Below are 26,418 nucleotides of genomic sequence, written 5' to 3'. Positions count from 1 at the left end.
CTTTACTTTGGTTTAATAATTCAGAAACTCAATGTGTAAGAGATACAAATATATTCAAAATCACACAAAACATACAACTTGTATTGCGTTAGAGAGTGATTTATTCTTTTATGTTTGGTTAGTGAAATGCTGTGCTTTTTGGTTTGGGTTTTGTCCCGTGGGTTTTATGAAATATTTCTTTTTGTAGAGTTTGCTGAAATCTTGATGTGTTCTGCTGTGTTTTTGTTGTAGATTGCCAACTGTTGTTGTATCTTGTATCTTAGAATAACCCATTTTAGTTGTTTGCTGGAGAATATTCCAGAATATTCTTCAGGTTTTACTGTAACTGCCAAGACGGTCCCTCAAATAGAAGTATGTGGATACTCTGTCCGGAAGCAAACTCTCTATGAAAAGATTGACATCTGAACATCGACTGAACTCTCCGTGAGGCCCTGACTCACCTAAAGTGATGCTATTATCTATGTTTACACCAGGACCTTTACAGTGAATGTAATGTATGTTGTGTATCTAACAGTTAATGAACTAATTGCTAAATATATTTGAAAATCTTTTGAGTACCTTGTGACATCCTGGGAGATCAACCTGTGGACCCCCGCTGTGACCTCACTGGGTATCCTGAGAATGCCTTCTGCATGTGTCACAGTTATTCTTACCTCCCACTACTTCATCAAGGCTGGTGCTGGCAGCTGGTGTCAATGAGTGCTGACTCACAATACCACGACAGTCTCTGAACCTGCACAATAATGTTTACTGACTCCTTTAGGCTATTTTTTTTCTTTCTTGATGAGCTAATTTGTTGTATTACAATACACAGCCCCATTAATTCAGTTCAGTTTATTCAGATAGCACCAATTCCCAAGAAAAAGCCATCTCAAGGCACTTTAAAGACAGAGTAAACAAATTCAAAACAAGTCCAATTAGATACAGTCGAATTCATTATAATCCAATGGAGTCAAATTCATTATAATACTGAAAAAATCTGCTGAGCTGAGGGATCAATGAATACTTCCACATGGCCATGCTGCCAGATGAGGAAGACACCTATTAATTTCAGAAAAATTTAAGTAAAACAAAGTTAGTTTCAAACTATTTAAAGTTTAGTTTATTTGAGCTGAAAGATAATATCTGTTCTTGAAGATGATATAATGAAACTACAATTATAACCCAAGTTTTGCTTGATGGTACAGAATCATGAATGACTAAATCTATCTGCACTCAAATAAAAGAACCATAACCAATCCCATAGTGAGCTTTGTTTATCTACACAGAGATGCATTTCACTCTGTGGTGGCAGATAACTGTCAAACACACGTAATGCAGCAGCTTCGCAGGCTGACCTCATCTTTTAAAATGTTTCGCTCTACGGTCTAACTGAAGGATTTTTTTTTTTGACGAGCAAATCACACTGTTACATTATTTTCTTCATAAAATGATAACTCTGTGGGCCACAGGGACTCACTACACGTCCCACTTGCTTTTCTTAGCTCAATGGTTCAGCCACTTGGACCCTGCAGCATGACACACATTCACAACAATCGGTTAGTCCCAGCCCCCCCGCCAGTCACTCAAATAGGAGTGCCTAAAAATAAGGTGCATGCCACAACTGTTGCGCTGCTCGGGGTCTGACCAATCACTGCGCCATCCTCCCCGAAAACCGACTCCCGTTATCCTAATGGATTAGCAAAATAGACTATGATCACAGATGCTGGGTGACGTGGCCCGGGGTCCTTTATAAACCCATGTCTTTCCCCTCTCAACATTCAAGTTAAACAAGCTCTCTAAGCTTCAGCAGTGCTGCTCCAGTTCACCTGCCGCGGAACACCGCATTTCAGAAATCTTCTCGGGGCCAAACTAGAGAGGAACGACTTATCGGGAAGGTGTCAATTAAAAAAGGGACGTCCAGCTGCCTTGTAAATCGGATAATTTAATCAATCACTGTCCTGACACAAGTGGTCTCTTCGCAAGTACTTCCGAAGAATCTCTGGGCTGCTTTTTAAACTTTCCTCCGCGAGTGCGCGCTTGCCATAGACCTGCTAAAGTTTTCTGCGCTGTTGCACACACGGTTCAACACACAAGTGTCACGGAGGTATAAAAGTGGACAGGGAAAAAAGGCACCATGATGAGCAATAACTACGGCGACGACCAGCTGCCTCCACAGTACTACCAGGCCACAGACTTTGGGGAAGAGGAGGACGACGAGATGCCAGCCACGGAGAAGGACCTGGCCGAAGATGCGCCATGGAAGAAGATCCAACAGAACACCTTCACCAGGTGGTGCAACGAGCACCTGAAGTGCGTCAACAAGACCGTCACCGACCTGCAGAGGGATTTTAGTGATGGGCTGAAGCTCATTTCACTCTTGGAAGTATTGAGCCAGAAGAAAATGTACAGAAAACACCACACCAGGCCCAACTTCCGTCAGATGAAACTGGAAAATGTTTCTGTGGCGCTTGAGTTCCTGGACAGAGAACATATCAAACTGGTTTCAATAGGTAAGTTAGTCTTGGGGAAATTTAGTCTTTTAAGGAAGTTTAAGCTGTAAAATGCAAGGCTTGTTATATAAGGAAAACTAATTAGAATATCTGACCTAATCCTAAATTTGTTTGACAAAACAAACTCTTATAGCTGTTCAACTGTCATATCTTAACACGCACGCACACACTCACACTTACTCTTACATTATCAGCCCAGATGTCAATCAGCAGACTGAGAGCTTTGAGAGGTCTCTGGAAAGTTGTGTTGAGTTGGGGTCAGCAGCTCATTGGAAACTTACTGCAGAGGTGTCACTGAGGTCATTCAATTGGATCATGGTCAAGACCTGTTGGTTGTAGAATATTTTTTTTTTAGCTTACTCCCACTGCTGCAGTGTGGTAAACTATGGGCTGGAAATTCAATAAGACTGTGCTAATGAAAATGTCACAATTTATACATGTGGGCAGCAGTCACACACATATTTGTGTCTGTCAGGTCAGGGGACAGAACAACCCAGTGGGGCTCTTTTTCAGTCCGGAGCCATCAGCAGCTCCTGGTGTGGTGGGATTTGGGGATCACACTGTGGTACAGATAACTAAAATGACCTTAGCTTGTGGTGGATTTGTGGATTTGGTGTTTTGTCGCCTCCACAGAATCACAACGGGATGACTCTGAGTGAGCAGAATGCTAAGTCGTAGAAATTTATAATAGATCAGGAGAAACTAGCAGTCTCACATGAAAGGCATTACTATTCTGTTATGAACAGCAGCTTTATTACAAACTGCAGTTCATGCAGGAAATAGTTATTAAACTTTGACAGATTACCTCTGTTTTAGTGTCTAATGATCCTGCCACACACTTGAGTGAAATTCCTGGCAGGGCTGAGGTTTTGGTCGTTGGTCTGTGAAGGCCACAGTGGGTCCCTCCCCCCCAGAAAAATACTGTGTATTTTTTGGAGTTTGTGTATGTGTGTGTTGACAATGGGGAAGTGGGAGGGGTGGTGGGGGACTCTAAATGGATATATCCAGTCTGAAGCTGTCCTTCACATGAGGGCAACGGTCACAATCACAGATAATGCCTCACCGGTATGTCTTGAATAATGAGTCGAGGACTTAATATGCTGGTGTGTGTCTGGCACAGTTGTCGCCGCTGTAAGACACACACTAGGTCAGACTGCTCTGACAGAAACAGGGCGTGATAATGAAAGTCCTGGCATTTTACTTCCCGGCACCCCCTTTCTGCACGCAGCCCTAGTGAGTCAAGGAAGCCCTCTGAAGATAATGTATCAGCCTCGTTACAGCAGGGACACCGACGAGAATCACCAGTTGCACATGTGTCACAGTGTGTAACTAGATACCATTTGATGGATGTCTCTTTGACCAAGCAGTTGCCCTTAAAGCAGGACAGACATTGTGCCACCTGCCTCTGCCAGTCAAGCAGTGACACATCAAGCATTACCCTCTGATGCGGTGCTGATCTGCAAAAAGCGAAACAGTCCTCAGTAAAATAGTCTTATGAGAAACAACTGGTATCGAAACCCCTGCTTATTAAAATCTCAGTGAATTAACTTTGCATCACACAAGATTAGCCCTCGAAACATTAAAGCCCACTGCTCCTCGGAGGTTATTCATTTGGCTTAAATGGCTGAATATCAAATTTAGAGGGGATTTTAACAGCCATGTTTGACAAACTTTTCCTCTGAGAACTTCAGGAAATGAGCTGCGTGCCCACTGTCAATGAATCTAATCTCCACCTATTTGATTTATCGCACTCTTGTGCTACAAGTTTAGGAGGTAATTGAAATCCAAGTGGTATTAATGCAGAGAGGGATCTACTTCCACATATTCTCAGCTGCCACTGCCTTCAGAGGACCATTGTGACTGGTTGACAGATTGTCAGGGGTCTTCAGCCAGACAGCTGTCTGAGAGAAAGGGGCTCGGGGGAAGCAGTGTGGAGCATTAGATTCTTGTCTCCTCAGCAGTCAATCATCATTGTTTATATTTCAACCCAGAATAGCCCAGTCAACTCTGAACAATTGCAAGAAAAGCCATTTTGATATATACATCTTAGTTTCAGTGATAAAAACAATGAAAGAAAATCCAATCTGCAGACAGAGGGAAATTGCAGTTTACTAGTATATATCAATCAATGTGTTCATTTGTATGTTTTAAACCCTGTTTATCTATGTTACCTCCATTGTCTGACTACAGATAGCAAAGCCATTGTAGATGGGAACCTAAAGCTGATACTCGGCCTTATCTGGACTCTTATCCTCCACTACTCAATCTCAATGCCCATGTGGGATGACGAGGATGATGAGGAGACGAAAAAGTTGACCCCCAAACAACGCTTGTTGGGCTGGATACAGAACAAGGTGCCCCAGCTGCCCATCAACAATTTCAACCGTGACTGGCGGGATGGTAAAGCCCTGGGAGCTTTGGTTGACAACTGTGCCCCTGGTAAGAAGCTAGCGGTGTCAGCTGACTCTATAGACTGAACGGTGCAAGTGCTGAGTCAGAATATGTGCTGTGTTGTATGTGGAGTTTTTTCTGGGTTGCTATGGAGGTTGGGCTCAGGAGTGTGTCAATCAGTATATCAGCAACAGTTTCAATTTCGCATGATAATTTGTTTTATTCTCTCCTCATCTAGAGAGCTCTCATCTTTTTTGAGTACACAATATACAATTACACATCCAGATTCAGATATCAGTCAGTTCAGAGATCTGTCCCATGAGAGCAGGTAATATTAGTGTTTTGTAAAGGGGTTGCTGATGGTCGGAGGACATCCATGCCAGCTGTCCTGCAATAACTAAAGCATTTGCTCTCAGTGTTTCAGGCCCTGAGGCCCAAGCCTGGCTTTAGTGTTTATAGCCTTCCTGCTGCACAACACCCCCAAATTTGGGCACCATTCCTCCTCCTCCATCAAGGGGGATGCTTGGCCCCTCAACAAAATGCAGGGTAATCTGTCACAGGGAGGTGCCTAAGCCACAGATCCAAAGATCACAAGGCCACTATCTGAGTCCCCGCCAGCTGAGGCTTCTGCTTCCAACAATGAACATTAGAGGGTCCTCTCCCAACTGTGCTTCAGTTGTAAAAAGTGGGGGAGTAGCAAGTGTGGAACACAGTGTTTAACTGTGTTTACATGAGCTGAGAAGACGCATCTTTCAAACACTGTGCTGCACCATTGACCATAGAAGGTTCCGTTGTCTCATCGGCTATTACTGAAGAGCAGGGTGAAACTAGTTCTGCTTTTAAACACAAAAGCTCTGATTTAAATCAGGTACAATGCAAAAAATGCACAGGTTCAGAATTCAGACCAGGAAAACAACTTTCAAGGCAGATTGCATCAGTTTTAGGTTTAGTAGATTGAGAGCTTTTCAGTTTTTGTCAACAACTGCAGCAACCATCACTATCCTTAAAAGGCTTACAAAGCTTTATTCTGTCCTGTCACTTCACACTCCATCCTTCCTTCCATATTCATGCAAACAGAACCCTGTTTATTCATGGCTCTATGTCTAAATTAATTGGATAAAAGTATTTTGTGGTGAGCTTGCATGGGCCTTTTGAGTGAGTGGTCATGCCATTGCCAACACTAATCCAATTTAGGCATTAGCAGCACAGAGCAGGCGAGTCTCAGACACATTGAAAGCACCACTGCGTCAGTTGAAGCTGCCTCTTGTGAGCAGTCAATAGATACATTCATTGTCACACATATAGAATTCACAGGAGCAGCACAGCTTTGGTAAGGCCTTGTACTCTTGTAGTTAGAAGCGTTGCAGAGATAGCCCTGACAGCCTAAGTGGCCTTATTATTAGCAACTGCCGTCTCGCCTGGCCTCCATTACTCAGTGCACAATTGTCTAAATGCCCTCTTGCATTCCGCTAGGTCTGTGTCCTGACTGGGCCGACTGGGACCCAAACCAGCCTGTGCAGAATGCCAGAGAAGCCATGCAACAGGCTGACGACTGGTTGGGCGTGCCTCAGGTAAGGTGCATCGCAGACGTCAGTCACAAACTAGGTTTGTCGTAGAACAGCTGGGAGGGGCTGATCTCATTAGACAGAACAACAGGCCAAAGCAAAAGTGTTCTCTGATAGTTACCACTTAATGGACAGATTAAACATTCAGTAAGCACAAGTTAACTCCAAGCTGTCGTTGTTTGCAAATACAAACACATCTCACCACATATGCCTGTGAAACAAATGAGAGTTGAAAAAAAAAAAAAGCTATACTATGCTTGATAGGTAGCCCAGTGCTTTCCCAGGGATATCATTCTGGAGGGTGAAATTAAAGATTTATTACTCTGCTTGTCCCTTATATTTCTACTACTTTATCGTAGCTCTGAGTAAGTGAGTGTTTTTTTTCATAGAACTTGTGAATTTGAGGAGGTGTGAGATTTCTTAACACCTTCTGAGCCAGTGCCTGAAACAAAGGTGTAAATATGCCTGCACTCATCAGAATAACAATGCAAACAGACTGAGCGTGCAATATATCCAGTCCCATTTGATTCTCTGTATTGTAATGTGCACCATGGAGGTTGTTTACTTGTTTGTCTAAGACACAGGGTTACTTATTCTCCATGAGGCTTAGCATTGGATAGATAGCTGGAGGTTTATGTCATGGATATTTAGGCCTTGGGGGGCTGGATTCTGGTGTGGTGTTGTTCAGGAAATGTGGGAGAGAACTGGCTCAGGATAAATCCCCCCCCTTCGCTGGCTTAACTCTGCAGTCCTGAGGTTAAATATAACCACTGTGGAGCACAGCTTTGTGCCACTGTGTGATAGACAAGCAAACAAATGCTGTAAAAGAGAGAGGAGTCAGAGGTGCAGATAATAAATATGTTTAATCCATGCTAAATCCCATTGCTCTATGCTCAATAAGGGAAAGTTGCAGACAGAGTAATCCATAGCTTTGTTGCACATGACAATATAATTAAGCTGAGGATAGATTAGGTCACTGCACGAGTTTTTTTATGGACTTCTTTTCAATAAAAACTTCCCTGGCAGTTTGTATGATTAACCCCTGTAACATTTTCTGTGCTGTAGGTTATTGCTCCAGAGGAAATTGTGGACCCAAATGTGGACGAGCACTCAGTGATGACGTACCTCTCTCAGTTCCCCAAGGCAAAACTGAAGCCTGGGGCTTCTCTCAAACCAAAACAGCTATTTCCAGACAAGGCCAAAGCCTATGGACCAGGTAGGTAGCCCAACTTGAATACCAGGAGCTCATACAAACACATGGACATTAATAATAAATGCTCTGCACCATGTCAGTCTTGAATATCAAAGCAGTTTTGTGAGGAACTAGTACAGATTTATTCACAGAAGATCTTTTTTTAGATAAATGTTTAAACACTTTATTTTTTTCGTGTAACACTCTGTTGCTGATTTCTACTAATATTGGATTTTCCCAAACCTTTCTGGAAGAAGTCAATGTTCTATCTTTAAAGCACATGCCTTCCTCGCACATGTATATAAACTTAAACTTGTTTGTACTTTGGCACAATTCCTCTATTATCTAAATAACATATTTCTATTGTGACCTATCCCTGAGAAAGACCCGTATCTTCATGAGTAAACCGCCTCATTTGTGTCTCTGTTTACATAACAGGTATTGAGCCCCATGGCAACAAAGTTCTGCAACCAGCTGTGTTCACTGTGGAAACTTTGGAGGCTGGCAGTGGTGAGGTCCTTGTGTTTGTGGAGGACCCTGAAGGACACAAAGAAGAGGCAAGTCAAAAATGATGGTGCATGGATCTTAGCATAAATTCTCCTCGCTTTATCTCGTAATCCTGGGAAGCCTTGCTAAGTTTTGTAAGATATGGCGTCTTATCAGTCATTTAACCTTTTCTCTCACTTTGACTTCTGATTCTCCAGGCAAAGGTTAAACCCAACAATGACAAAAACAGAACCTACACCGTCACCTATGTTCCAAAAGTTGAGGGTGTCCACAAGGTTTTTATGACTTTTGAGTACATTATTTACATCTCTCACCACAATGTGGCCAAACCATCTAATTTGAAGGTGTCTTAAATTAGTTTTTCCTTCATCTTCAACTTTAGGTGAAAGTGTTGTTCGCAGGTCAGGACATTGACAAGAGCCCTTACACGGTGAATGTGTCGAAGGTCATGGGTGACCCGAGCAAGGTCCACGCCAGAGGACCAGGTCTGGACCCTACAGGCAACGTGGCCAACAAACCCACTTACTTTGACATCTATACAGCTGGTAAGTGTAGAAAGCTACCTGCCACTTAAATGATCTGCAGACAACAAATGTTTAGCAATGAATCACTTGAACTTTTTTTATGTTATTAAAACTGTGGCTCATCCTCTAATAACTAATAAATAATTGTTTTTTTCTTGTTTGTTCAGGTGCTGGTCATGGTGACATTAGTGTGGTCATCGTCGATCCTCAGGGCAAAAAGGACACGGTGGAGCTCATCCTGGAGAATAAGGGCGATAGTGTTTTCCGTTGCACCTATCGCCCCGTGGTGGAGGGGCCTCATACCATTCACGTATTGTTTGCAGGCCAGGAGATCCCCAAGAGCCCCTACAAGGTCAACATCGCAGAGGGTAAGCCATCTGTCTGTGTTGTAAATTACTGTCAAGACAAATCTGATTTCTTAATCTGCTGTTAGTGTCAGGGTGATATGTCCATCACGGTCTACATTCATCCTTATTTCCCCTGGGGGCAGCCACCCTGTACAGACTGTAACCCTTCCTGTCTGTCATTTCTAGCTCCAACTGTTGCTCCTCCCACGGGAGCTCCACTGCAGATAGCTCCTCAGTCAGTGCGCACCCCTCCTGGAGTGAAGGGTGGAAAGGGGGCTCCCCCCCCAAAACCTGGCCGTCCAAGTTAGTATATGTCTGATAGGAGGAGCTTGTGCCCATTGCTCAGTCGAACCACTTCAGTGCCATCCCTCCTATGCCAGGGCCTGCATATGCCCCTCTGTGCTTTCCCTAAGATTAGGGTGCAGTGGCACAATGCCATGCTTGGTTGCCTGCTCCATCTTCCTGCTGCTTGATGGTTTAGTTCATTTCTGAGAGAGACAAGCGCAATGTTGTACAAAAAGATTATAGATTGTCTCAGTTTGCATTTCTGTCAGTTTCTGCACTTCTTTCTTCTTCTTTGTTAATTATCTTTGCTTGTGCTGTTGACTTGTTTGTCTAAATTTGCATCAGCCGGCATTCAGTTTAAAGTCTGTCCTCAACATTTCGGAGATTACTGAAATGTTGTCAGATGCGCCCTTGATGCACTGTAATGTTTCAGTATGTTTTCCAGCATTGTGTACTTTGTGTCATATGTTCTGCAAGAAGCATCATTCTCATTTTCAGGTCTGTCATCGTTTAAGGAATCCCATGTGAAATGGAATGTGTTACTAACACTGCTTTGAACTGCTGGCTACTCTCAGCTTTTCCCTGTGCAAAATAGATTTTTTTTAACACTTATTCATTTTTTTCCCCTTTCAGCCATAAACCCAAATGCATGCAGAGCTACTGGCAGAGGACTTCAGCCTAAAGGTGTGAGAGTAAAGGAGATTGCAGACTTCAAAGTTTTCACCAAAGGAGCTGGCAGCGGTGAACTGAATGTCTCAGTCAAAGGACCAAGTGAGTCAGACAGCTCTCTGTTCTCTGTATCACTTCTCACTCCTCTTTGTACATTTCTGGGAATATTTCCTTTGTTTGGGCTTTTATGTCTGTAGGTTGCATTCACATACGCTCATGATAAAGCACTAAAGAAAATGCTTGAAAAAAATCCATTCTGACTGTATTATTGATCTACAGCTGGAGCAGAGGAGCAAGTGAAATTGCGAGATGGAGGGAACGGAGTGTATGAGTGTGAATATTATCCTCTTAAACCTGGTAAATACACAGTAAGCATTTCCTGGGGAGGCCAGCCCATCCCACGCAGGTACGGTCCTTAAAAGTGCCACCAGCTCCTCTTAAATAGCACACATTTATAACTGCACCAGGTGATATTTGGTGTTTTATTCTACATTATTATGTGTTTCAGCCCTTTCGAAGTAGAGGTGGGTGAGGAGGCAGGTTTTCAGAAGGTGAGGGCCTGGGGTCCTGGCCTGAAGACCGGCATGGTGGGAAAATCTGCTGACTTTGTGGTAGAGGCCATCGGCACTGAAGTTGGAACTCTAGGTGAGATGTGTGGAAGTGATAGAAGCTCAAAGGTTTTAATCTTTTTAAAGATCTAAAATCTAAATGTGTGAATTTTACTTTGGCTCAGGCTTCTCCATTGAAGGCCCATCGCAGGCTAAAATTGAGTGTGATGATAAGGGTGATGGCTCCTGTGATGTACGATACTGGCCCACCGAACCTGGTGACTACGCTGTTCATGTCATCTGCGATGACGAAGACATCAAAGACAGTCCCTTCATGGCTCACATTCTCCCTGCAGTGAATGATGTTTTCCCTGAGAAGGTAATTCCCACTCATCAAAAGTCTTATTTCAGTCAAACAGAAATAAGTTCCACATGAACCTCTTGTTTTATCCACTAATTAAAATGTTTCCAGGTGAAAGCCTCTGGGCCAGGCCTGCAGCCAACTGGTGTCATTGTGAATAAACCAACCGAGTTCACCATTGATGCCCGCATGGCTGGGAAGGGTCACCTGAAAATCTACGCACAGGTATGGAGCAGATTTATAGGAATCCATCATCTATATTGCATGAGGTTACACGGACAAGAACTGACAGGATTTTGTATATATTAAGGACGCGGAAGGTTGCACCATTAACATCACGATCACTGAAAGTGGAGATGGCACATTTGTGTGTGTATACACTCCTGTCAAGCCCATTAAACACACCATCATCATCACCTGGGGTGAGGTCAATGTGCCAAACAGCCCCTTCAGGGTAAGATTTTGTCAATTCAGTATGATGATACTTAACCAAATATAGCCAAATTAAGAGCACTGCAGCAGCTATACTTCATTCAGCTGCCTCTGCCTCAAGTACACTGTGAATTCATTAGGTGCTGGTTGGAGAGGGCTCTCATCCTGACAAAGTCAAGGTCTACGGGCCTGGAGTGGAGAAGACGGGGCTCAAAGCTAATGAGCCAACATACTTCACTGTGGACTGCGGTGAGGCTGGTCAAGGTGAGCCCGCACAATAGCTGAGTGGTTACAAAAACACTCCTGAATTTGATTGACCAAACAGTGTGCTACATCTTGTGAATATTTAAAAACAGATAGAGCAGAACAGCTTAGTTTAAACTGCTGCGGTGTTATATGAAATGCATAATTGTACTCAAAACCAAGCCCCAGGCAATGCAACGGAAGCTTCAATTTATTTTGATCATCCACTTTTGAGTAACCTTTGTGCACTGGGCTTTTTGTTATGCACCATTAGGAGATATTAGCATTGGAATCAAGTGTGCCCCAGGGGTGGTTGGCCCTGCTGAAGCTGACATCGACTTTGACATCATCAAGAATGACAATGACACCTTCACTGTCAAGTACACTCCCCCCGGTCCAGGCAAATACACCATCATGGTGCTCTTTGCTGAACAGGTAAAAAAAAAAAAAATCCAGTTAAGATGGGACTGGGTGGTGTGACATCACTCTTAAAATGATAAATCATCATATTTTGAATGCTTATCTTGTGTCTTTTTCAGGAAATTCCAAGCAGTCCATTCAAAATCAAGGTGGACCCATCCCATGATGCTGGTAAGGTGAGAGCAGAGGGTCCTGGACTAAACAAGTCAGGTGAGAAATTTGATGTCTGAAAAGCATAGTTAGTATAATCAGGTGTTTACATTTGCAACATCCACTTCAGTTATCCACTACTTGTTATCCACTACAGTGCTTTAATGTCATACAAATGATATGATTTGACTAGCTCTGGCAGCACTAACAAAATGCATGTGTGTTTCAGGTGTGGAGGTGGGCACTCCAACACACTTCACCATATACACAAAGGGAGCTGGAAAGGCCAAGCCTGAGGTTCATTTTGCAGCATCAGGCCCTGGAGAGGCAGTTCGTGACTTTGAGATCATCGATAACCATGATTACTCCTACACTGTCAAGTATACAGCTCTTCAACAGGTACAGCAGGCCTCTGTTTGAGGAGTTACATTAATCACAATTACACTCCACCTCAGTAATTATTCATTCTTCTTCTGGTGTTTTTCTGTTTTAGGGCAACATGGCAATTTCTGTGACTCACGGAGGAGATCCCATTCCAAAAAGTCCCTTCGACATCACAGTGGCGCCAGCTATGGATCTTGGAAAAGTGAAAGTGGAGGGGTTAGACACCAGTAAGTTACAACAACACTGACTTCAATACTTCTGCAAACGCAATTGAAATCGTCAACTATGTTGGTGAAGTATTTTAATGTAATTTAACTTGCAGAAGTGGAGGTTGGAAAGGACCAGGAGTTCACAGTTAACACAAAGGGTGCTGGTGGGCAGGGCAATGTAGGTGTGAAGATGACATCTCCCTCTGGCCGACAAATCCCATGCAAGATGGAGTCAGACAAAGCCAAAGGCACTCACAGTGTGAAGTACATTCTCCCTGAGGAGGGACAGTACAAGGTTGATGTCAGCTATGATGGGAACCCTGTTATGGGAAGTCCCTTTGGGCTTGAAGCACTCATGCCAGCTGATCCGTCAAAGGTAAAAGCTTTCGAAAGATCCACTTAGGTCTGCACTTCATAGCTCATGAAAAAGAAACATTTCTTATGTTTTTCTTTAGAGTGAAAGTTTTTAAAGGCATGTTTCAAAAACTGGTTTGACTGTTACATCACAGGTGCGAGCATTTGGTCCAGGGCTAAAGAGCGGCATTGTGGGTAAACCAGCTCCATTTACAATTGACACAAAGGGAGCTGGTGCCGGTGGACTGGGCCTGACAGTAGAGGGCCCCTGTGAGGCTAAAATCGAATGCCAAGACAATGGTGATGGCACATGCTCAGTGTCGTACCTTCCCACCGAGCATGGTGAGTACGCCATCAACATCCTGTTCGCAGAGCAGCACATTCCAGGCTCTCCCTTCAAAGCGGCGGTTCGCCCAGCACTCGATCCCAGCAAGGTGACGGCTAGTGGGCCGGGTCTGGAGAGGGCCAAGGCAGGTGAGCCTGCTACCTTCACTGTGGACTGCACCAGAGCAGGCGACGCTGAGCTCACAATAGAGATCGTGTCAGAGACTGGGGTTAAGGCTGAAGTGCACATCCAGAAAACTACAGAGGGGACCTTCTCTGTCACGTACATCCCATCCTTCCATGGCTCTCACACCATCACCATCAAATATGGCGGCCATGCTATTCCACAATTTCCAAAGGTCCTGCAGGTGGAGCCCTCTGTGGACACCAGTGGGGTGCATGTCTATGGGCCTGGAGTGGAGCCTCGAGGTAACACTGGACAACATAACCTAAAATGAATTTGCACTTTATCTTAGGTTTAAAATCAAGTGAATTGAACAAATAATGCCAATGGAGTCCCCACTGAAGTTTGTAGAAATCAGTATCAGTAATGATGAGTGATGTCCCAGTGTTACTGAGCCTGTTTGCCTTGAGCAACAAATCGCCTGAGGTGCTTTTTTTGTTTCAAGGGGTCCTCAGGGAGGTCACTACCCACTTCATTGTTGATGCCCGCGCCCTCAAAAAGGTTGGAGGCGGTCACGTAAAGGTTCACACCATCAACCCCTCCGGCGCCAACACAGACACTTACATTACTGACAAGGGAGACGGCACTTACCGAGTGGAGTATACAGCCTTCGAGGATGGTAAGAGAATAGAGAAAATATTACACAAGGTCATTTAACAGTGTTGATTAATGCAATTAAAGGGTCAGTGCTGGACAACAGTGATGGGACTAAGAACTGTGTGAAAATAACAGTTACCAAAGCTAATCCCAATAAATAGATGATTAAAAAAAAAAAATTATTTTATTTTTACAAAGACAGGGAGTCTAAGAAAGAGTGCCTACAGAAGGACAGAAAAATCACTTAACAGGTGCTTGTGCTGTGGGGACATTTGGGAATAAAGCAGAGGAGTGGGAAAAGAAAGAGCAAATAAGAAAGGGGTATAAATACAGAGTGATGTAGTCGAGCAATGATGTGAGGGGCAGAGAGTAGGGAGGCAGAAAGGCAGTCAGGCTCTGCTTTATAAATAGTGTTCTCTGGAACAGAAGCTCTTAACCAGGGAGGTATGTGTGCAGAAGGCTGCTTGCATGCGGCATTATAGCAAGGGAAAGACAGGGGATATTAATAGAGACCTATAACACAAAGCAAATAGATCACAGAGCACTTCTCCACCAGCAGACATGCTCTAATATCATAGCAGTGTAGCAGGGAATCTGGCTTATAGGCCTACTGAGAGCGCTCTGTCAGAAAAATGTTGCAACAGAATAATGAATTGGGAACAGATGTAACATCTTGTACATTCAACAGAGCGTCTGCACCCTAGATAGTGTCTTTTATAAATAAACAGATGTTTATCTCCCTAAAAGGGAATTTGGCCTGGCTCATAATTAAAAGCAAGACGCAGTATCCAGTTTCAGAACATTTTTGCCTGCTTTTGAATACTCAGACAAAGAGGTGTGACATCAGATAATGAACAGATTTATCTGCTTGTATGCAGGAATGCATCTGATTGAAGTGCTGTATGATGATGCGCCGGTTCCTAAGAGCCCCTTCAGAGTGTCTGTTGTTGAGGGATGTGATCCAACCCGAGTTCGTGCTTATGGGCCAGGTCTGGAGGGAGGAATAACCAACAAGTCTAACTGTTTCACTGTGGAGACCAGGTAACGCATAAATGAGAAATCTGTTGAGGGTGTAACTCAACGATGTGAACATATATTAGCTTTTTCACCTCAACCAATTTTGGAAATATAGATGTAGACAGGAAACAATGGAGAAGAGAGAGGAATTGAAAGGTTAAAAAGTGTTGGCTTCTCTATCAGGGGTGCTGGTACAGGAGGCCTGGGTCTGACCATTGAGGGAGCCTCAGAGTCCAAAATATCCTGCAAGGACAACAAAGATGGCAGCTGCAGTGTGGAATATGTCCCCTTCACTCCAGGAGACTATGATGTAAATATTAACTATGGAGGTCAGCCAATCCCTGGCAGTCCATTCCGTGTGCTTGTGAAGGATCCAGTGGACCCAAGCAAGGTAAAATGCTCCGGTCCGGGTCTGGGTGCCGGAGTGAGAGCCCATGTTCCTCAGACGTTCACGGTAGACTGTACCCAGGCTGGACAGGCCCCACTGGATGTCAAACTCTACGGCCCAACAAGTGAGGACATACTGCATGAAGATGAAAATCCATAAACCTTGCACATTGGGATGGAAAAAAAAGAAGCAAGTATGTTTTGTATCATTATTTACAGGTACTGTGGAGCCTGTTGGTGTGAAGAACAATGGTGATGGCACCCACACAGTTCACTACACCCCAGCACAGGATGGCCCCTACACTGTAGCAGTCAAATATGCAGATCAGGAAGTCCCACACAGGTACAGTATAAGATTTATGAGTTTTATATAACACCCAGCCAGGCAGCCATGTTCAGATATGTATTTAAAACTCAGTCTGTCTGTATATTAGAAAGAAAAAGTATACTTCTGCAATTTTTCTGTCCTTGTTTCTGTCTTTTCGCAGACTGGAGTTTTAATTACCCTCTCTATTTTCCTCCCCCTTCAACAGTCCTTTCAAGGTAATGTCTCAGCCTGGGCATGACGCCAGTAAGGTGCGCGCCAGTGGCCCTGGTCTAGACACCAAAGGAGTGTGTGCAAGCCTGCCTGTTGAGTTCACCATTGATGCTCGTGATGCTGGAGAGGGACTTCTCACTGTGCAGATTCTGGTGGGTTCAGTTTCCATTTACACAGTAATTATCTCAACTATAAGCTGCTCTCTCAAAAAAGCTTATTATGTCTATTCACAGGACCCGGAGGGCAAGCCAAAGAATGCAACCATCCAAGACAACAGGGATGGCACCTACACTGTGTCCTATGTGCCTGACTCTACAGGTCCCTATACCATCACCATCAAATACGGAGGAGATGAGATTCCTTACTCCCCATACCGCATCCAGTCCCTGCCAACAGGAGATGCTAGCAAATGTCGTCTTACAGGTAGAAAGCTACAATGTATCTGTATTGGTTCTGATTAATAGAATAAAAACATTATCGCAGTTTCTAATGTTGTTTTTATGTATATTCACAACTATGTTCTTCTGATTTTCAGTTTCAATTGGAGGACATGGAGTGTGTGAGTTACCAAAGCTTCTTTTTTCTTTCTTTTTTTTGTAAATTTGTGCTACATTGCAAGAAGATCTTTCAGGAATCTGTAAATTTTGGAGCACATTTCACCTTCCATCCTCCTTCCATCTCTCTCCTCAACAGCAAATCTCCAGAAGCTGCAAACCTCTGAGGATACAGTCATCACTGTGGATGCTAAGGCTGCTGGGAAAGGCAAGGTGACCTGTAAGGTGCTGACTCCACAAGGGATGGAGCTGGACATGGATGTGGTGGAAAATCACGACGGAACCTTTGACATTTACTACACAGCCCCTGAACCTGGAAAATATGTAATTACCATCCGCTTTGGGGGACAGAACATCCCGAAGAGTCCCTTCCATGTGGTGGTGAGTAAAGAAGTATTGAACAACTGCTAGACTTGTGTGTTAGCCGTACTATTGTTTTGACATTTTGTCTCATGAAAACAATAATTTCCCTTCTCTTTGTATTGACAGGCCACAAATGAGCCAGTGGTTCCCCGTGATACTGTGGATCCTCTCTTCCGTCCTGTTAACTTCCTGGTTCCTTTCACACCACAACAAGGAGAAATCACAGGTGAGGACCCATATAGAAGGGAAATCCTCTGCATACACACCCCTGCAAAACATTTGTATTTTTTAGGTCACTGATATTTAAATATTTTACCACTCCAGGTGAGGTGCGGATGCCGTCTGGCAAGACTGCTTGCCCTCACATCACTGACAATAAGGATGGCACCATCACAATCAAGTACCAGCCCACAGAGAGAGGCCTTCATGAGATGGACATTAAGTATGAAGGAAACCACATTCCAGGTAAGCAATACACCATGGTAGCAGGGTCAGACCTTGTTGAGTCCTTTTTGCTCCTATTTTATGTACAGTATCTGATAAATGTTTGTCAAAACCATAGTCAAAGTCTGTTTAATGTTTCCATAGGAAGTCCTCTGGAGTTCTATGTGGATGCTGTGAACAGCGGAGTGGTTACAGCTTATGGTTCAGGTCTGAGTTACGGTATGGTCAACAGAGCTGCCACTTTCACAGTGGTCACCAAGAATGCAGGAGAAGGTAAAACAACATACTTTTCTACCTTTTTTTTAGAAGAATGTCCTTACAAAACTGTTTTCAACCCCAGACAGCAGGAAATAAAGAATTTAAAAATATATATTTTTTTTCTTTTCCCCACAGGTGGCCTGTCACTGGCAGTTGAGGGTCCCTCAAAAGCCGAGATCACCTGCAAAGACAACAAAGATGGCACCTGCACTGTGTCCTACCTGCCCACAGCTCCCGGAGACTACAACATCATTGTCAAATTTGACAACAAGCATATTCCTGGCAGCCCCTTTACTGCCAAGATCACTGGTGAGGAAATTCTTCACGTGTCATGTGGACAGATTTTTTTTGTACTTTAATGTACATTTACATTGGATATTTACAGTAAATCAGCTTTTATAGATAGACAAACATTTAAACTGCCATTTTTTATGTCAGGGGATGACTCCATAACCAGAACATCCCAGCTGAATGTTGGAACAGCGGCCGACGTGTCACTGAAGATTGCAGAGACTGATCTGAGCTCTCTGACTGCCAGTATCAGAGCTCCATCAGGCAATGAAGAGCCCTGCCTGCTCAAGAAGCTGCCCAACAGACACCTCGGTGAGAAATTCACTTGCCAGAAACACAAAATAACCAGAATGATTGAACCTCAATAAGACACTGTTGGATTTATCTAATAGTTATATCTTTCATTTTCCCTGTCATGATTCCTTTTCCCCTCTTCTTTTTACATTCACAGGCATCTCTTTCACTCCTAAGGAGGTTGGCGAGCATGAAGTGAGCGTGAGGAAGAATGGCACGCACGTGGCCAACAGCCCCTTCAAAATCATGGTTGGCCAGTCTGAGATTGGCGAGGCCAGCAGAGTGAAAGCTTTTGGTAAAGGCTTGGTTGAGGCACACACTTACGAAATGGCGGAATTTTTTGTAGATACAAGGAATGCAGGTAAGCTCTAGAAATCTCATGCAGCGCATTTATTTTGGCACACACAACTGGACAAAATAGAAAGCTAATTTACTGTATCGACACTTAGGGTATGGGGGTCTGGCATTGTCAATTGAGGGTCCCAGCAAAGTGGATATCAACTGTGAAGATGTGGAGGATGGAACGTGCAGAGTGACGTACTGCCCGACAGAACCTGGAAGTTACACTGTTAACATCAAGTTTGCGGAAAAGCACATTCCAGGTTTGAATCTTTTACTTAGAAAATTTACAAATGCCACAAACATTTACACCTTCAAATGAAATAAATCTGTATTTTTGTGGTTGTTATCTCCAGGAAGTCCTTTCACTGTGAAGGTGACTGGAGAGGGTAGGATCAAGGAAAGTATCACTAGGAAGAGACAGGCATCTTCTATTGCCTCTGTTGGGAGCACATGTGGTCTTAACCTCAAGATCCCTGGTGAGTTCCAGGAGCCAGTCATGAACCAGAAACAGTTAGAGGGCAGCGGTCAGCCATTGTAAAAAAAATTAAGCCGCTGCACACGTAACTTTGTATTTTCACTGCATTTTCCCTGCTGCAGGAAACTGGTTCCAAATGGTTTCAGCTCAAGAGAGGCTAACCAGAACATTTACACGCAGCAGCCACACCTACACTCGCACTGAACGCACAGAGATCAGCAAAACCCGTGGCGGAGAGACCAAGAGGGAGGTACGAGTAGAGGAGAGCACTCAGTTGGGAGGAGGAGGAAGCCCTTTCAGAGATGTTTTTGGAGATTTTCTGGGCAGAGAGAGCCTCAGCAGCTTTGCTGGCATCACAGCCAGACCTGAGGGTGGGTTGAGAGACCAAGAAAGTCTGTCATATATACATATCTTGATTGTATCTAACCTGCCTGTTTTCTCCTCCTTACCAGTTGAGAATAGTTCCCAGGCTATGACAGCTCAGGTGACCAGCCCCAGTGGGAAAACAGTAGATGCTGACATTGTGGATGGAGGGAGTAGCACATACAGTGTGCGCTTCATCCCCCAGGAAATTGGACCTCACACTGTCAACGTCAAGTACGGAGACCAACACGTCCCTGGTAGTCCCTTCCAGTTTACTGTGGGGCCCATGGGTGAAGGAGGCGCTCACAAGGTTCGGGCTGGAGGCCCCGGTCTGGAAAGAGGCGTAGCTGGAGCTCCTTGTAAGTTCATGCTGTGGACACGGATGTGCCCTCACTGGGAAGAATCCAGTTTTCTCCTTATACTAAAAGTGACGTGACTACATGACGTGACGTAAATAATCTTTCGCTAATCTAGATTTGTGTTACACCCTCTAGCTGAATTTAGTATCTGGACAAGAGAGGCAGGTGCTGGTGGGCTGTCCATTGCAGTAGAGGGTCCCAGCAAGGCTGAAATCTCTTTTGAGGACAGGAAAGATGGGTCTTGCGGCGTCTCTTACATAGTGAAAGAGCCAGGTAAAGAACATTTGTCACCCACAAACAGAATTTTCCTCTGTTGCATGTTTAATCCGTTTATCTGTGCCTGTTTAAGGTTAAGCTTTCCAGTAGTTCTTCGGTGCTTCCTGCAGTTCATTTGATCATGAAAGCAAATAACCTGTCTGCTTCCCCAGGTGATTATGAGGTGTCAATCAAATTCAACAACGAGCACATCCCTGACAGCCCCTTCATCGTTCCAATTGCTACACTGTCAGATGAGGCCCGCAGGCTCACTGTGACAAGCCTTCAGGTGAGGATACACACACACACACACACACACACACACACACACACGTACAGAGTTGACACACAGATACACATATGCAAAATATCAAGTCTAAATAGGAGATAGTATGTATGATTGGTAATAGATATTTCTGTCTAAAAGCACTTTGCCCTTGAACTGTAATTTTACGCCAGTGTTGGAGCAGTATACATGACTGTAATACTGTGATGCTGGCCAATGATGAAGGGCTGGATTAACTGTCCCTAGCTAATGTGGGGCAACACAAGCTGTGCTACGTGTGTGCTCAGCTAGTTCAGGAGATTGTGTTTCTGCCTGAGAGGCTGCTAGAAAGAACAGAGTGAGAATTAGAATAAGATAAAGAAACCTGCGGCAGGTCACAGTATTGGTGGATGTTGTTTTATTTGCTTTTATATTCTCCATGACATTCGCCACCAATGCGAAAACCATGTACTTTTAGTTAACTAAAATGCCACTTCAGAGCACTTTTCTACCACTTGAAGCCAGGTGAAGAGCAATAACAGCATTAAAAAAGCTGACTCTGTCTGATTGGACCTCTTGTCTGAATGTGGGGCAGAGACACTAAATGCCCCATTGTAAACTCTGACCTCTGCTCCCTCTCTAACCCAACTTTTCTCTCTATTCTTGTTCAGGCAGGCATGAGTCACACACCTTGTGTCCCTCCTGGTGTGGGCACAGACGCATAATTTGACTGTATTTTTTATCTTTTACATTTTTTTTCAGGAGAAGGACTTAAAGATAAACCAGGAGGCATCCTTCATGGTGCAGCGCAATGGAGCTCGAGGTGTAGTTGACGCCAAAGTTCATACGCCATCTGGCTCTTCTGAGGAATGCTATGTCTCTGAACTTGACACTGGTATGCTCCAACCACAGTTTGAAGAAGATAATTCCGTTTTTCTTCAGACTTTGGCAGCATTATGCATGAGAACAGAGTTTAATAACTTCCTTTTGTTTTTTCAGACAAGACTGCAATCCGCTTCATTCCACGTGAGAATGGCGTTCACTCCATAGATGTCAAGTTCAATGGATGCCACATTCCTGGAAGCCCTTTCAATGTTAGAGTGGGAGATCCAGGAATGATTGGAGACCCAGGTTTGGTGACTGCACATGGCACTGGACTACAGGGAGGAACCACAGGTAGGTCTCACATGTACCACGCATATATCAGGATAATATGTACAGCAAATGAGCAGTCGTGTTCACTTCTGCGTTGTCTTTGTTCTTCCAGGAGTACCATTAGAGTTTGTGGTCAACACATGTAATGCTGGCTCTGGCACTCTATCTGTCAACATCGACGGCCCTTCCAAGGTGAAGATGGACTGTCGGGAGTGTCCTGAGGGCTACAGGATCACCTACACACCCATGGCACCGGGCAACTATCTCATCACCATCAAATATGGCGGACCACAGCACATTGTGGGCAGCCCTTTCAAAGCCAAAATCACAGGTCTGCTTGACAGTCATTCTTCCATCGTACTTGGTGTGTTATGCAACGTCTGAGCCACGACAGTTTTAGATGACTGTTTTCTCTTTCTCTTGCTATTTTCCTCTCTTGCAGGCGTGAGGTTGTCAGGGGGACACAGCCTCCACGAGACTTCTTCAGTCTTGGTTGAAACTGTTACCAAGACGTCCAAAGTGGGCGGGGCTTACAGCTCCTCTTCTTCCACCACCTCAACCAAACTGACATCTGACGCCAGCAAGGTGGTTTGTCGTGGAACAGGACTGTCGAAGGCCTTGATTGGGCAGAAAAACAATTTTACCGTAGATTGCAGCAAAGCAGGTGAGACGACAAAGATAAATACCTTTCAAAAAATGCAAGAAAAAAGCTATCAGACACATGTGTAAGCAGTTGCTAAAGTGAATCATTTTTGGCTGCTTGGGTGTTTTAACAATTGTTCACCAGAATCATTAAATCTTCCTCTTAACTCTCCATCCAGGTACCAACATGCTGATGGTAGGCGTGCATGGACCACAAGCTCCCTGCGAGGAGGTGTATGTCAAGCACATGGGCAACAAGCTCTATAATGTCACCTACACCATCAAGGACAAGGGCAGTTATACTGTCATTGTCAAATGGGGCGACGATAATGTCCCCGGGAGCCCTTACAAAGTGGCTGCCCCTTAGGTAAAAAAAACTGCACAAATGCCACCATCAAGTCTCCTCCACCCTTCTGAAGTATCTTCTGTACTCATCAGTCCAGCTCCCCTAGTACTTCTTCCCTGACACTGTAGTATGTGAATGAAACCTTAGGAACGTTTGCTTACAGCTTTACCGATGGCAGAATATCTATTGTGCCAAAGTTTTGTATTAACTCCAGAAACAGCTATAAATCCACATGCAAAAGGGGACGTAGAGGCAGCAGTGTGGTTTTTGAGGTCTTTGACTGAAGTCTTTGACATAACGTTAAATGTTTTGCCTGGTCCATAAAATTTCCCCTATGCTTTCTGTTTTGGTGTAAACAGATGGATAATACAGAATGTTTAGAGATGCTGAAGTAATGAACAGTGTTAAAGTGTGATGCAATGTGGTTTTGTATTGTTTAAGAATGAGGAATTTACTTTTTTGTTATATTAACCTTTTTTTTTTGGTAAGTCTTTGCAGACCTAATAAAGATTTATTGCTAACTTTCCAAATGAAAATGAGTGGATTTATTTGATTTCACACAGTGCTGGCAGGCACCGGGCTAGTTCAGCAACTGGGAGATGTTCTTAGTTTCAGCATTCAGTAATTTCCTGACCACTGCTGGTTGCACCATGAGCAGCTGTCAGGATATTTTATTTTGATCATAGAGGCTCTCAGATGAGTACCTTGTATTTAGCTAGATTTTGAGGGTTTAAAACTTTCCCCTCAAAGCTCAGATAGGAATGTCAGATACTGAATCTCCTACATCTCCCTAATTTACCTTTAATTCAATATTGTAATTCAGTGTTGCATTAATATAAATTGTCCAGGGTATTCACTTTGTCCTCTAATTTACATCCTGTACATGTCCAGATGCAATCACAAGATGGCAGCATAGTCAAACTCACATTTGCATCTACATCTCCATCAAGTACACCAAAACAAAATCTCCATTGTTTCCAGTGAAGATTAACTACACCATCGTCACCTCAAGGGAGCCTGCAGAGCGTGGAAACCAGAGGCATCAGCTTCCATTATGTGTGTGTAATTAATTCTGTTGGATCTGAGACGGAACACAAGTGGTTTCTGTTACGGCTCCCTCGTGGGAGGGAGGGACCCCGTTGAGGCACAAACCAACCAGGAAGAAGGGCGGTTCACCCCGTTGCTCGCGTGTCTTCCAATATGTGTGTGCAATCTCTTCATGACCTGTGTGTGTATTTTGTATGTCCTCTGCCTCAGTCCCACAGTGACTCAACCATCCAGCCTCCACACAGTGACACACTCCACCAGCACCAGTTCCATTCTTCAGAGAGAGGAGCCTATAATTAGGTGCTAATTTTCTCTCATTCCAAAGTGACATGATGCTGGGGGCCATAGTGAGGCAAGAGAGAGTGAGCTGGTACATCTGACAAACGGAGATGAGAGCTTGACTCTGGACCATCTGGCCAAGTGGCTGGAGCTGCCTGCTGCTGTCTGTGCTGACGTTAGGACCAGAGCAGGGCCCACCCACGTCAGTCTGTCCTCCCCATCCTGCTTCTCCGGACCGGCACTCAGGCGTCTGTCCACCACAACATGTTTATTTCGAGTGTCTGCCAAGTGAATCGTGAAAGATGCAGCTCCACCCCATGCAGGCAACAGCCATCGAGCAGGCAAGATAAAGAAGAAGTGGGGAAGAGGAGGGAGGAGAGGGCAAAGAGAGTGTGGGAGGAAGAGAGTGAGAAAGATGGATTAGAGGAAAAGAATGGGATTTAAGGGATCCTGATGGAAGAATGAGAGGCAGACACAAACACATCTGAGACAACATGAAAAACCGACTGCAAATGAATCAATCACTGCCCCAAATTCATTTAGAACATGCTAATGCAGCGGATAACCTAACCTTCAAAGCTATCATTAGTGTTGGAGCTAGTGAAACGGATGATGAGTCATTAATTCTGTTCTGCACGGATATGCTTTTGTTTTCTTATATCCCTCTCATCCCTGTCCTCCCTCTGTCCTTCTGTCTCATCCACACTCATGCACACACTCACACACACACTAAGAAATTGGGATTATATTAAGGGTAAAATTGTGTAATGGCATGTCCCCGTAAGCTTTTGAGGTCTGTACTCTCAGGGCAAAAATCTAATTCTCTGGCATGCCCCTATCATGCCGACTCCTGCTCTCCATCCACTCAGATCCAGCCTCTCCCTTCTTTCCTCCCTGCCTCCCACCCTCTCTTCCCCCACTTAAAATTTTCCTCCCTCTCTTTAAACTCCAATCAATCTAAGCCTCCGCAGATCCATTGCTTTATTTCTTGTCTTACATCTTCTGTCACTACAAGCCTGCTTACTTTACCTTTGACCCTTTATTTGTCAATAGAGTCTGTCTCTTTAGCTCATTTGGAAGTCCCTAAAGATTTTGTCAAAAGACACTGACATCTCGTGAAGAGCATAAGAGAAAAGAAAATTTACTGGCCGAGCAAACAAGGAAACAAACAGACTAAACAAATGTTTGCACAAACAAATGGCAGTCATCTGGGTTAATGAATGGAAATGTAAACAGAGTAGAAGGAGGGAATGTTGTACTGTAAAAATTCATCCATTCAATTTCAGTCCAAGCCCGAAGGCTCTGGTATGTAATTGCTTCATGCATAGTTGATACACTGCATAATCATCCAAATAACACTAGATTTCTCAGTGTTTTTGCAGAAACCTGCACTGTGCAGGCCACCAGTGAAGTTGGATATGAGTGTCGTGTAATGGAATAGCTCATTCATATCTTAGTGTTCATCTTTCTCCTTTGAAATGGACATATACACATGGGACAAGTGAACAGTATTCTGTCCTGTGGTTGAATCAGGACCACACTGTGTTTTATTCATATAGAACAAAGATGAAATATTTATAACAAAGTGTTGTTGGTATATCCTTTCTTCTGTCTCCTACCTCTCATGTACACTGTCACTGTCACTACGGTCACAAATTGGTTCTCTTAATGTAAATGTTTAAAAACAATGCAAATGGATGAATAGAGTTCCCACTGGGCTCCATCAGATTGTGTTCATGCAGCATGCAAATGCATGAGGCATGAAGCCGATCCAATGTACCTCAACCCCGTTGCTAAACGCGCTTCACTGTAAAGAGGGATGGATTTCTGTTGATGGAAGCCCAAGACAAGAGATGTATGCCAAAGATCTCCTACCCCAAGGCAATGTTTTCACACGAGCAACACAGAGCAAACGCACATACACAATATCACACACATTTCTCCATTTCTCCCAACAAAAACAAACATACATCAGCTTGACCAGCCAATCCTGGTCACAAGCCAGCGCACACAGGTAGCACCAAATATGAAAAGAAACAGCATGGTGCGAAATGGTTTGGCTTCATGAGGTGTATAAGCAGCAACAGCCTGAGGCAGGGAGAATGACAGGAAGAAAAGCTGTCCTTCTGTATAAGAGAGGTATGTTCACGCTTCTTTTGTGGAGCAGCAGGGATGTGTCAGGGGCAAAGTCCCAATGTCTCCTTCTCTAATTGGAGCGTGTCCCTCTGCCCTGTCTCTATCACACTATGGTGGAGGTAGGATGCTGAGCAAATGGATAGCCCCCCTGTGGAGTGCTTGTCCTTGATGTTGTAGCTTGATGGCATCCCACGGCGAGGATAGACTACAGATTAGAGGCAAATCAGAAGATTTGTTTGTCCTCTCTAAGCAAGGGGGGGCATTCAAGGAGAGAATGGGTCACTGGGTCACAGACACCTGGGGAACGGACATTGGCCAATCCAAGAGATGCCGGGACATACTGATGCAGTGTTTGTTTTGAACAGTGCCCAAATGGCAAACAACAGAGCCAAAAGAATCTTTTTTTGTGATAACGCCTCTGGTGAAGATT

General features: G+C 44.1%; 1 protein-coding gene across 2 annotated transcripts; it reads left to right on the top strand.

The window, feature by feature from the left end:
* Positions 1–1,752: 1,752 nt before the first annotated feature.
* Positions 1,753–23,055, top strand: LOC142384157 (filamin-C-like). 2 transcript variants are annotated; one of them, XM_075470161.1, is made up of 47 exons: positions 1,753–2,492; positions 4,683–4,931; positions 6,357–6,454; positions 7,514–7,664; positions 8,079–8,197; positions 8,345–8,422; positions 8,530–8,692; positions 8,839–9,039; positions 9,205–9,321; positions 9,937–10,074; positions 10,252–10,378; positions 10,481–10,617; positions 10,706–10,899; positions 10,993–11,106; positions 11,192–11,335; positions 11,454–11,577; positions 11,831–11,991; positions 12,096–12,186; positions 12,356–12,525; positions 12,620–12,737; positions 12,833–13,095; positions 13,229–13,826; positions 14,027–14,200; positions 15,057–15,219; positions 15,379–15,707; positions 15,802–15,925; positions 16,116–16,272; positions 16,354–16,543; positions 16,656–16,679; positions 16,814–17,055; positions 17,164–17,263; positions 17,362–17,502; positions 17,626–17,754; positions 17,875–18,048; positions 18,178–18,342; positions 18,482–18,685; positions 18,774–18,926; positions 19,020–19,142; positions 19,264–19,512; positions 19,594–19,863; positions 19,999–20,136; positions 20,292–20,407; positions 21,146–21,278; positions 21,383–21,559; positions 21,651–21,869; positions 21,981–22,202; positions 22,360–23,055. In XM_075470161.1, the coding sequence occupies exons 1-47, from the start codon at positions 2,117–2,119 to the stop codon at positions 22,545–22,547; spliced, it is 8,235 nt and encodes a 2,744-aa protein (XP_075326276.1). In that variant the 5' UTR covers positions 1,753–2,116; the 3' UTR covers positions 22,548–23,055. The 2 variants fall into 2 exon arrangements, with proteins under 2 accessions (XP_075326276.1, XP_075326278.1); XM_075470163.1 differs by lacking the exon at positions 9,205–9,321.
* Positions 23,056–26,418: the final 3,363 nt, after the last annotated feature.

The sequence above is a fragment of the Odontesthes bonariensis genome, chromosome 7 (genome assembly GCF_027942865.1).
Source record: "Odontesthes bonariensis isolate fOdoBon6 chromosome 7, fOdoBon6.hap1, whole genome shotgun sequence".
Classification (NCBI taxonomy): Eukaryota; Metazoa; Chordata; class Actinopteri; order Atheriniformes; family Atherinopsidae; genus Odontesthes; species Odontesthes bonariensis.
The sequence above is the reverse complement of the archived record's forward strand: the minus strand, read 5'-3'. Positions and strand labels throughout refer to the sequence as shown.